General features: G+C 44.7%; 1 protein-coding gene and 1 long non-coding RNA gene across 6 annotated transcripts in view; one reads left to right on the top strand and one right to left on the bottom strand.

Annotated features, from left to right (window-relative positions):
• Positions 1 to 8,040, top strand: part of LOC108281286 — a 36,088-nt gene extending 28,048 nt beyond the window's left edge. For both annotated transcript variants that reach the window (XR_005195192.1, XR_001815926.2), the window contains exon 3: positions 7,954 to 8,040. This is a non-coding gene — a long non-coding RNA (uncharacterized LOC108281286). The remainder of the gene's footprint in view (positions 1 to 7,953) is intronic.
• NLRP1 (NLR family pyrin domain containing 1) overlaps positions 1 to 12,196 on the bottom strand; it is a 64,938-nt gene that overhangs the window by 34,161 nt on the left and 18,581 nt on the right. For all 4 annotated transcript variants that reach the window (XR_005195191.1, XM_017496809.2, XM_017496810.2 and 1 more), the window contains 2 exons: positions 7,498 to 9,112; positions 3,261 to 3,431 (listed from right to left, as the gene is read on the bottom strand). Coding sequence is in view for 3 of the 4 variants with exons in the window: in XM_017496809.2 (XP_017352298.1) it covers positions 3,261 to 3,431; positions 7,498 to 9,112 (1,786 nt within the window). In the remaining variant the exon portion in view is untranslated. The remainder of the gene's footprint in view (positions 1 to 3,260; positions 3,432 to 7,497; positions 9,113 to 12,196) is intronic.

Genomic DNA, 12,196 nt, shown 5'->3' with positions numbered 1-12,196 from the left:
CTGTATATAATTTCTTTCAATCATTTTTGTTTTGTAGTTTCCAGTGTACAAGTTTTCTTTTGTTAAATTTATTGTTTTTCTATTTTAATTTCTGGATTATTCACTGCTGGTGTATAGAAGTACAACTAATTTTTGTATATTGTTTTTGTTTCCTGAAACCTTGTTGAAATCGTTAGCTTTTTTTTTTTTTAACAGGGTCTCCCTCTGTCACCCAGGTTGGAGTGCAGTCGCATAATCTCAGCTCACTGCTACCTCTGCCTACCAGGCTGAAGCGATTCTCCTACCTCAGCCTCCTGAGTAGCTGGGACTGCAGGTGTGTGCCACAATGCCTGGCTAATTTTTTGTATTTTTGATAGAGACAGGGTTTTGCCATATTGCCCGGGCTGGTCTTGAACTCCTGAACTCAAGGAATCCACCCATCTCAGCCTCCCAAAGTGCTGGGATTACAGGCATGAGCCACCATGCCTGGCCCTAATTTTAATATTTTAGATTCCTTAGGATTTTCTACATACAACGTCATGTCACCTGTAAATAATAGTTTAATTACTTTCTTTTCAATCTAGAAGCCATCAATTTCATTTTCTTGCTTAATTGCCCTGGATGGAACCTTGAGTACAATGTTGAATAGAAATCGCAAGAACAGACATCTTTGTCTTATTCCTAATCTTAAGGGGAAAGCACTCAGTCATCCACCATTAAGTATAATGTTAGCTGTGGGTTTTTCACTGCTAACAACTTTATCAGGTTGACAAAGTTTCCTTTTATTTCTAGTTTGCTGAGTGTTATCAATGTGAAAGGTGTTGGGTTTTTGTCAAATGCTTTTTTTTTTGTCTTTGAGATAATCATTAGTTTGTATTCTTTATTCTATTAACATGTTGCATTACATTGATCAATTTTCCTAGGTTAAACCCAATTTGCATTCTTGGAATAAATCCCATTTGGTCATGGTCTACAATCCTTTTGATATGTTGCCAGTATTTTGTTATGGAATTTCACATATATATATTCATAAGGGATGTTGACCTGTAGATTTTTTTTTTCTTGTGATGCTTTTGATTATCTTAGTCTAATTTTGTTATCACGGTAATATTGATCTCATAGAACGAATTGGCACATGTTCTCTTTTCTGATATTTTTGGAAGAGTTTGAAAAGATAAGTGTTAATTCTTCTTTAAATATTTGGTAGAATTCGCCAGTAAAACCATCTGGGTCTGGGCTTTGCTTGTTTCATAGAAAGTTTTTTACTTAATAATTCAATATCTGTATTTGTTATAGGTCTATTAAGATTTTGTGTTTGTTCAAGTCAGTTAAGGTATTTGTGTTTTTCTGGAAGTTGGCCCATTTCATCTGGGTTATCTAATTTGTTGGCTTATAATATTTCATAATATTCCCTTATAATTCTTTTATTACTGTAAGTTCAGTTGTGATGCCCCATATTTTATTTCTGTATTTAGTAATCTGAATCTTCTCACTTTTAATTTTAGTTAGTTCAGCTAAAAGCTGTCAATTTTGTTGGTATTTTTAAAGAATTAACTCTTAGTTTCATGGATTTTCTGAATTGTTTTCTATTCTCTGTTTCATTTATCTCTACTCTAGTCTTTATTATTTCTTTTCCCCTGCTTGCTTTTGGTTTTGTTTGCTTTTTTTAAAAAAAATTTCTTTACTAACATGAAAGACCTAAGGAAAAAAATTGTTAAAGTTTAGGTTACTGATTTGAGATTCTTCCTCTTCTTCTTCTCTTTCGTTTTCTTTAATAGGCTTTATTTTTTAGAGTAGTTTTAGATTCACAGTAAAATTGAGCAAAAAGTACAGAGAGTTCCCATATACTCCCTGTCCCCACATCCCTCATACAATCTTTCCCACTACTGACATGCTGTGCATTAGTACATTGTGGTAAAATTTGTTACAATTGATGAACTGACATGGACACATCATCACCTGAAGTCCATAGTTTACATTAGGGCTCACTCTTGGTGTACATTCTGTGGATTTTGACAGCTGTATAATAATACATACTAACTCTAACCCTAACCTTAATCCTAACCCTAACCCATGATTATAGTAGATAGAATAGTTTCACTGCCTAAAACTCTTCTGTGCTCTATTAATTCCACTTTTCCCTCAAGCTCTGGAAATCACTAACCTTTTAATTATCTCCTTGGTTTTGCCTTTTCCAGAATGTCATATAGTTGGAGTCATACAGCCTGTAGCCTTTTCAGATTGGCTTCTTTTAGTAATGTGCATTTAAAATTTCTCCATATCTTTTTGCAGCTTGATAGTTTATTTCTTTTTAGCATTGAATAACAGTCCATTGTCTGTTTGTACCTCAATTTATTTGTCCATTCACTTCCTGAAGGACATCTTGCTTCCAAGTTTTGGCAATTATGAACAAAGCTGTTGTAAACATGCATATGCAGGTTTTTGTGTGGACAGAGGTTTTCAATTCATTTGGGTAAATATCAAGGAGTGCAACGGCTGGATCATATGGTGAAAGTATATTTTGTTTTGTAGAAAACTGCCAAACTGTATTCCAAAGTGGCTGTATCATTTTCCATCCCCACTAGCAATGAATAAGATTTCCTGTTGTTCTACATCCTCACCAGCATTTGGTGCCATCAGTGTTTTGGATTTTGGCCATTCTAATAGGTGTGTATTGGTATCTTTTCTTTTTCTTCATTAATTTTTAAAACATTTTGAGTATTTTTTTTAGAGATAAAGTCTGTCTCTGTTGCCCAGCTTCGAGTGCAGTGGCATAATCATATCTCACTGTACTATCGAGCTCCTGGGCTCAAGTGAATCCTCCACCTCAGCCTCCCAAGTAGCTAGGACAACAGGCACATATCATCATTCTCAACTAATTTTTTATTTTATGTTTTTGTAGGGACAGGGTCTCTCTGTGTTTCCCAGGCTGGTCTTAAACTCCTGACCTAAGGCAATTGTCCTGCCTTGGCCTTCCAGACCTTTGGGATTATAGGCATGAGACACCATGTCTGGCCCACCATGTCTTTTCCCTCCTGCTTCACTTAGTTCAATCCTCTGTATTCTTCAGACCTCCCTCAAGCCTCACTTTATGAGATAATTTTGTGTGTGTGTGTGAGGAAAACATCCTGTCTGTGTTTGTTTAGCAAAGTCACACTGGCCAGAGAGGGCCTCAACGAATATCTGATGAATTCAAAGGCAAATCCCTCAGGCCAGACTCAGTTTCTGCCTTGGATCTCCTCCTTATCCTTGCTTCAGAACAGAACCCAGGCCAGACTCACCGCAGGGTCTCCAGGAGGCAGCGAGGGTATCTCAGGGTCTCACAAAGACTCTGCACTGCAGAGAGGCTAAGCAAGTTTCCACTTAGGTCCAGCTCCTTCAGGCTTCCGGTGACCTTGAGAACGGAGAAGAGAATCTGCCAATAGGCATCTGTGGCTGGGACCCACCTGAACCTGAGGGAGAGAGAGGAGGACAGGAGAGATGTGTTGTGTGTGTGGGGGGGTTGGAGGTACCCAGCCCTGCACAACACAGTTGAGCTCTGTCCCCCTGAGCACCAGACCACAGCAGGCAGTGCCATCCCCAGTACTGACCAGCCTCCCTATCTGCTCTTGTCACCCAGGGCTAGATCCCTCTCCTCCATGTGACTCCTCATTCTACAGCCCTTACCATAGGACACTGAAGTGTTCACTTTGTGTGTCTGTTTCTCCCTCAGTCTGAGAGTTCCTTGAGGGCAGACACAGACACTTGTCTTTTTTTTTTTTTTTTTTGGTGCTCAGTATAGGTCGTGGCCTCTTGCTGTGCGGGGGCAAGGAGCAGAGGCAAGGAGCTGCCTGCACATGGGCTCTGCATCTCTGTGCCTCACTCTGTCTCCTTGGCTGTAAAAACAGGACAGCAATAGCATCTGCTGCAGAGGGGTGTGTGAGGATTAACAACTACTACAGAGTAACCCAAAAGTCCTAGAGCAGTTTAAGTTTTAATAATTGTGGAAGTACAAGTACTACAAACATATAGAAAAAGCCAGCTGAGTGCAGTGGCTCATGCCTATAATCCCAGTACTTTAGGAGGTAGAGGCAGGAAGATTGACTGAGCTCAGGAGTTTGAGACCAGCCTGGGCAACATAGTAAGATCCTGTTTCCACAAAAAATTAAAAAAAAAAAACATAGCCAGTGTGGTGGTGTGCACCTGTAGTCCCAGCTACTCAGGAGCCTGAGGTGGGAGAATGGCTTGAACCTGGAAGGCCAATGTTGCACAGTGAGGTATGGTCATGCCACTGCACTATTCCTAGGAGACACAGCGAGATTCCATCACACACACACACACACACACACACACACACACACACACACACGGAGAAGAAAAAAAGCCATAAATGAGGCTGGATGCGGTAGCTCATGCTTGTAATCCCAGCACTTTGGGAGGCTGAGGCGGGCGGATCACCTGAGTTCAGGGGTTCGAGACCAGCCTGGCCAACACGGTGAAACCCCATCTCTACTAAAAATACAAAAATTAGACAGCCGGAGGTGGTAACAGGCGCCTGTAATCCCAGCTACTTGGGAGGCTGAGCCAGGAGAATCGCTTGAACCCAGGGGGTGGGGGTTGCAGTGAGCAGAGATTGTGCCATTGCCCTCTAGCCAGGGCAACAAGGGTGAGACTTATCTCAAAACCAAAAAAAAAAAAAAAAAAGCCATAAATGAAGGTTTATTTGAATTTCTTTTACACTTGCTTAGTTTTATGAAACTTGAAAAATACATTTAAAATTTTTTATTTCTGTCAGCATTTGCCATCTTTATTCAAGAGGACTGGAAAAAAATTAAGTTTATATTGAAAATGCTTAATCACAACCTGAAACCTCTCATCCTGCCATCTTCATTTCCTTAATATCTCTGGTTGGTTCTCCTTTCCCTTCCCACAGCCCTTGGCCAATCTCCACCCTTTCTTCCTGAACTTTCACTTTGTTTATAGTAGCCTCCTTACTTTTCTCTCTGCCTTGCCTAGCTGACTCACTTCCTTTAAAATTTCCCCTCCCACTTGTGGCTGAATCCTCTGACTTTCCCATGGAATTCTCTTTAAGGCTCTACTTGCTCCCGCCTATCCCAAACTGTCTTCTCTGGTCTGGTGTTCCTGGTTCCCCTTACCCATCCCAGTACCCACCCCCGGCCAGCCACCATCTGGCCTCTGCCTCTGGCTGCTTGAAACTCTTCTGAACGTCTCCCATTGGTCCACTGCCACTTGGAATATCTGTATCCACATCCTTTATGGCCTACGTCACATTTATAATTATGAACAACTAGAAACAGCTTACAATGGCCAAGAATAGGAGAATAGTCAAATCAGCCATGGCACTTCCCTATGGAATAGCATGTGGTCATTCAAAAATGGTGTTGTATCAGACTACTTAAAAATATAAAAAGGGCCAGGCATGGTGGCTTATGCCTATAATCCTAGCACATTGGAAGGTTGAGGCATGCGGATCATTTGAGGTCAGGAATTCGAGACCAGCCTGGCCAAAGTGGTGAAACCCCATTTCTATTAAAAAGACAAAAAAAATTAGCTGGCTGTGGTGGCGCACACCTGTAATCCCAGCTGCTTGGGAGGCTGAGGAACAAGAATTGCTTGAACTCGAGAGGCAAAGGTTGCAGTGAGTGAAAGGCGCGCCACTGCACTCTAGCCTGGGTGACAGAGCATGATTCTGTCTCAAAAAAAAAAAAAAAATAAAAAAATATATATTTTAACAAACATGAGTATTGTGAGAAAAAGTTTAAAAAATATGAATATAAAGACCCACATCAAATATTTCTCGCTCTGAGAATCTTTTTTTTTTTTGTCCACTCATGTGACCATTCCCTTCCTTGGGCCACACCACAGTACCTTGTCCATAGCTCTACTGTTGTAGGCATCACACCCTGTTGTCAGTATTAAATGAATGTTTGTCTTCTCCCCTATTTTTTGAGCTCCTGAGGGCAGGGATTGTGCTCTTTTTTGGTGTGTTTTTGTTTCTGTTTCTGAGATGGAGTCTTGCTCTGTTGCCAGGCTGGAGTGCAGTGGCAGGAGTTCAGCTTATTACAACCTTCAAGCAATTCTCCTGCCTCAGCCTCTGGAATAGCTGGAACTATAGGCATGAGCCACCATGCCCAGCTAAGTTTTGCATTTTTATTTACTTTTTATTTATTTATTGAGATGGAATCTTGCTCTTGTCATCTAGGCTGGAGTGCAATGGCACAATCTTGGCTCACTGCAACCTCCGCCTCCCACATTCAAGTGATTTCCTTCCTCAGCCTCCCGAGTAGCTGGAATTACAGGTGCCTGCCACTATGTCTGGCTAATTTTTGTATTTTTAGTAGACACGGGGTTTCACCATGTTGGCCAGGATGGTCTCAATCTCTTGATCTTGTGATCCTCCCACCTTGGCCTCCTAAAGTGCTGGGATTCTAGGTGTGGGCCACCATGCCCGGCCAGGATTGTGCTTTTTAATCTGTGATCTGTAGGGCCTGGCAAAGAATCAGTGCTTAATAAATGTGGAATGAATTATTTAAAGTAGGACACAAACACATACCAATACCATGTGATCTATACTGTGGCAGAGGTTGGGGAACTGGGATGGGGAAGTTCTGAGTGTTGCTGGGCTGGAGAATGCCTAGAGGAAGCTGCTCTTGCGAAACCAGAGAGTGGGTTTCATGCTGAGTGCCTGGGGCAACAGTGGCACCACAGTCACAAAGAATTATGAAGTCAGTTTTGCAGGGAAAAATAGCAAACTTTTTTTTTTTTTTTTTTTGAGAGAGTCACTGTCACCCAGGCTGGAGTGCAATGGCGCAATCTCAGCTCCCGGGTTCAAGCAATTCTCCTGCCGCAGCCTCCTGAGTAGGTGGGACTACAGGTGCCCACAACCACACCTGGATAATTTTTGTATTTTTAGTAGAGATGGAGTTTCACCATGTTGGCCAAGATGGCCTCGATCCCTTGACCTCGTGATCTGCCTGCCTCAGCCTCCCAAAGTGCTGAGATTACAGGTATGAGCCACAGTGCCTGGTCAGGAAACTCCTTTTGAGAGCTGATGGGGAAGATCTCAGGGCCAATGTCGTTGTCATCGAGAGGGTTTCTGAAGCAGCTGGAGGAGCAATTTCTTTGAGAGAATGAATGGCCAGAGAGAGGAGCAGGGGTGGGGGGGCTGCCTGATCCTTGGGGAGTGTAGGGGTAGCTAAGGTCAGCTGGAAGCTGGGAACAGGTCCAGGAGAGAAGATGGGCAGTCATTCTAAGGGTAGGAGAAGAGGTAGCAGCATAAGGCGGGGCCCAGCGTCCTCTCCAGAAGCAAGCAGAGTCTGCCCTACAGTTGGACACTACAGAGGAGCTTAGGTGGACAGAGCATGGTGGTCAGATTGGGCAGTTAGATGTCACTGGCGATCCTGATTCTTTAGCCACCCCTGCCCCCAACCAGGCTCAGTGAGCGTGCCTCTGATGCTCAGGACACTTAGGCTTATGGACTGACAGAGGAGCCGGAGACACGGTGGGTAGAGTACTCACAGGACTACCCTGTCAAGGCTCCATGCTGGTCCATGCTGCCTGCCCTCAATCAGTTGAAGCTTCTTCACGTTGTGGCAGAATTTAATGCAGAAAGTGCACACCAGGAGCTCCATGTCTGTTTCCACACACATGCACACTTCTTGGAAATGGGCCATCATTTGTGTCAGGAACCTTTTGCCCTGAGTCTCGTACAAACAGTGGAGGAACTCCAGAGGGTATGACTGCAGTGGGGGCTGCAGGAACTGGGTGCACTGCAGAAGCCTCCTCTTCCTCTCCTGAGACAGCCGGCAGTCGAAGATGTTCTCCATCTCTCTTGCCCCCTGTTCACTTAACAGGCCCAGTAGGAAACGTGTGGTTGGTGCCCTGAACAGGTCATGTGTTCCATATGTTTCTAGCAACTTTCCCAAACCCATGATGTGATTAGAATGTTCACTTCCCTCCTTCTTATCCTCCAAGGCACAGGACATTCCTGCAAAGAACTCCTGGAAACAGAGGTGAATGAAGCTGTAGCTCAGAGGGATGGGGTGCTCTTGAAGAATACCCATCTTCAAGAGGGAGGAGATGATGGCCCCATCTAACCCATGCTTCTTGAGGTCATCTGGACTGAAAAGGGTCTTTCTTTGCCAGATGCCCTCAGCAGCCAGGGAGCAGAAGCCCCGGAGCTGGGACCCCAATGGCTGAGCTTGGAGAGTCTGGGAAAAGTAATGCAGACAGAGGGTCGTGGTGGTCTTGGAGGTCAGTGTGAGTTCTTCCTTCTGCTTCATCTGCTGCATCAGGCAAGTGCAGGCCAGCCAGGACACCCAGGGCACGAGACACAGGGCCCAGAGTTCTTTGTTTGATTTGACCAACCTAACGGCTCTACTTGCTTGCCTTTCATTTGTGAAATATTTATAGAAATACTCCTTCCTGCTGGACTCAGAGAACCCCAGGACCTCTACCCAACGTGCCTGCTCCAAAGAAGGAATGAGACTCTGCAGAGCTGTGGTCCGAGCAGTGATCAGGAAGGATGCCTTGGGAAGTATGCTTTTCCCCAGCAAACTGCCCAGCAGTGCATCCGCTGGCTGCGGCTGGCTCCAGTGCAGACAGAGTTCGGGACTCTGCTCCTCCAAGACCCATTTTGGTTCATCCACACCATCGAGGATGAAGAGTAGCCGCTCTGGCCTAGACAGGATCTGTCTAATGGGAGCCTGAGTGGCTGTCCAGTCTTTTCCAATGAGCTCAGCAAGACTCAGCACCTTGGACTGGGCCAGCTCTCTGCAGCTGAAGTAGAAGACATGTTGGAAGCAATCCCTATACAGCTGGCCTCTCCCCCAGGCCTCCCTCACCCACCTGGCCAGTGTTGACTTCCCAATTCCAGCAGCCCCCTGCAGTATGACTACGCGAGGTTCCTGGGTATCTAGGCCTGGGCCAAATAAGTCTCCGATCTCAATTAAATGTCCTTGATCCTCCTCCACATTATGAAGCAATCTTCCCCTGACCAGGCACTCATGGCTTCTGGGGTGAGGCCTTTGTAGAAGTAGCAGCTGTGTAAATTTTTGGTTCAAATCCTCATTTTTCCAGGACCATGTGGAACAGGGGCTCCCCCTCCACAGGCTCTGGTCTCTTTCTCTGATTCCTAAGGGAGGGAAAGAAGGAACATAAAGATAGAGAATAGATTAATTAAAAACTGTTTTAGGCACCTACTCCAAGCCACACACTACACTGGCTGCAAACACTGGTATGTTCTTGCCATGTGGTAGAAGGAACATGTGCTTTGGGGTAGAAGATCCCAGTTCAAGTCTTGACTCAACCAAGTCATACTCCCTGAATGACTTTTCATCACTGAATATTTATTAAGTGCTTACTATGTGCCAGGTGCTGCTGTAGGGGGCTGGGGATAAAGAGTGAACAAAACAGACATAACTCTCTGTCCTCACTAAGCTCATGATGCTGGCCATTAGCTCCTATGAGCCTCAGTTTTCTCATCCATAAGCTGGGGGTTGTAGGAGGTCACGGAGGAGTGGAGGAGATAGTGGAGTATGTAGCAGATGCTGACAGCATCCCCTGAGCACCCGCTGTTGCAGTACCTGCCCCTTGGCAGCAGCTTTGGTTATCTGTCTGAGGGCTTTTTCTCTGCCTGTCAGCCAGGAGGGCCAGAAATACTGGGGGATAGTACTGCAGTCCAGAAGATGCCCTTAGTGGACAACAGATGGGGGTCCCTCACCCCCAGGGCAGATAACACTCAGGCATGTTCTGTCTCCCAGACATCCGCAGCAGCATGGAACCTCAGTTGCTCGTAAGGTAACCTGCTCCATAATCTACCTTTCTTGGGCTTCCCTGCCTTACTTCTTTCTCCTGTTGATGTTTGTCAGTAGTCACTGCCCCAATAAACCACCTGCAAGCAAATCCGGTCTCAGGCTTCTGGGCAAGCCCAACCTGAGACAGATGGAAGATGCCTCCTGACCTGTGAGGAGCAGAGCTCATGTATGTGATTGTTTCCTAGGGACAGACCTCAGGCTCCTGTCTTAGTCAGACTCCAAATAGAACAACAGTCACAACTTCTGTTCTTCACAATATTTTGAGTGCCTCTTCCTTCTCTCCTTAGGTGAATTGTATTGTATTTATTTTTTTGAGACAGAGTTTCACTCTTGTTACCCAGGCTGGAGTGCAGCGGCATGATCTCAGCTCACTGCAACCTCTGTCTCCCAGGTTCAAGTGATTCTCTTGTGTCAGCCTCCTGAGTAGCTGGGATTACAGGCATCTGCCATCATGCCTTGCTAATTTTTGTATTTTCATTTCTACCATGTTGGCCATGCTGGTCTCAAACTCCGGACTTCAAGTGATCCACTCATCTTGGCCTCCCAAAGTGCTGGGATTACAGGCGTAAGCCACTGTGTCTGGTCTTTTAGGTGAATTTTAGAGAGGATGCAGGTGACTCATCCTGCATCCAGGGATGAAGCCCTGGCCATTCTAGAAACCTGCTGGGGCTCCAAAGTTCAAGGTTACCTGTCCTGCATCTGCAGGTGTGCTGAGGAAATCTGGGGAGAGTGGGGCCAATTCACACAGTTAGCACTGGTGAGACTGGTGAGGGTGTGGTATTCAGACAGCTACTCCACCTCTGAAGTAATTATCTATAGACCTGCTTTTCCTGTCTCCTGTGGGAACATTTCCAGCAATGTGAAAACCTACAAGCCTCAGGATGACCATCGAGGGTTACGGCCATGGCCCTCCCTGCTGAGAATGTGCCTGTCTGAGGTGCCACAGGAGGGTTTTGCTCTTCTAGATGCCACATTCTCCAGAACCTCCTGGTTTTCATGGCTCTGTTACCACGCGTGTAGCTAAATCCTCTTGAAAAGCCAGACTAAAAATTGTACCCTTATCCTTGATACCTCTAACAAGTTTCATTTTAATGTTATACTCCTGACCAAAGTGTTGGTAAACTCTGGTCAACTAGTTTGCCAACCCAAGCCAGCCACCTGTTTTTGTACAGCCTGTGAGTTAAGAATGATTGTTACATTTTTAAATGGTTGGAAAAAAATCAAAAGAAAAATAATATTTTATGCATGTGAAAATAACATTTAAAATTTATTGTTCCTGAGTATAGTTTTATTGGAATACAGCCATGCCCACTTATTTATGTCCATGGCTGCCTTCAGGCTATGAGGGCAGACCTGAATACTTACAACAGAGACCCTATGGCCTACAAACACTAAAACATTTACTATCTTTTTTTTTTATGGAGTCTCACTTTGTAGCCCAGGAGTGCAGTGGTATGATCTTGACTCACTGCAACATTCATCTCCCACATTCAAGCAATTCTTTTGTCTCAGCCTCCTGAGTAGCTGGGATTACAGGCGTGTGCCACCATACCCAGCTAATTTTCATATTTTTAGTAGAGCTAGGGTTTTGCCACATTAGCCAGGCTGGTCTCAAACTCCTGACCTCAAGTGATCTGCCCACCTCGCCCTCCCAAAATGCTGGGATTATAGGCATGAGCCATCATGCCCGACCTACTATCTTGTCTTTTACCCAAGCAAGCTTTCCTACCTTTTCTCTTAATAGATTAAAAAGCATGCCATGTAGTTTTTATACTTGCCATGAAACTGTCCTTCAGGTTATTTTGTTCAGGTTCCCCACCTGGACAGCAGTGGGGGTGATTCTGCGCACCCCTGCCACTGGTTGCCAGGCAGGCAACGTCTGCTAGCAGTACTGCTTCTGTCTAAACTCAACCAGCAGAGGCAAACTCCTGGTGCCCTGGGAAACACTCTGAAGGCAGGGTGGGTGACTCCACCCACTACCACCTCACCTAGCCAGACAGGCCATGTCTGCTAGAGCTTCCAGCCCAGCGGTCCTCCTTCTGTCTAAATCCAGCTGAGGGGTGCAGCCTCCTATTGCTGCCTTTGCTGTGCAGAAGCTTTTTAACTTGATGTGATCCTGTTTGTCCATGTTTGCTTTGGTTGCCTATGCTTCTAGGGTATTACTCAAGAAATCTTTGCAGACCAATGTCCTGGAGATTTTTCCTAATGGTTTTTTGTAGCAGTTTGTTGTTTGAGGTCTTAGATTTAAGTTTCTAGTCAAATTTTTGATGTGTTTTGTCTGGTTTTGGTATCACAGTAATATTGGCCTCAGAGAATGAGTCTGGTAATATTCCTTCCTCCTCTATGTTTTGGAATAGTTTCAGTAGAAATGATATTAGTTCTTTTTTTTTTTTTTTTTTTTT

Source organism: Cebus imitator, unplaced genomic scaffold (genome assembly GCF_001604975.1).
Source record: "Cebus imitator isolate Cc_AM_T3 unplaced genomic scaffold, Cebus_imitator-1.0 Scaffold223, whole genome shotgun sequence".
Taxonomy (NCBI): domain Eukaryota; kingdom Metazoa; phylum Chordata; class Mammalia; order Primates; family Cebidae; genus Cebus; species Cebus imitator.
The sequence above is the reverse complement of the archived record's forward strand: the minus strand, read 5'-3'. Positions and strand labels throughout refer to the sequence as shown.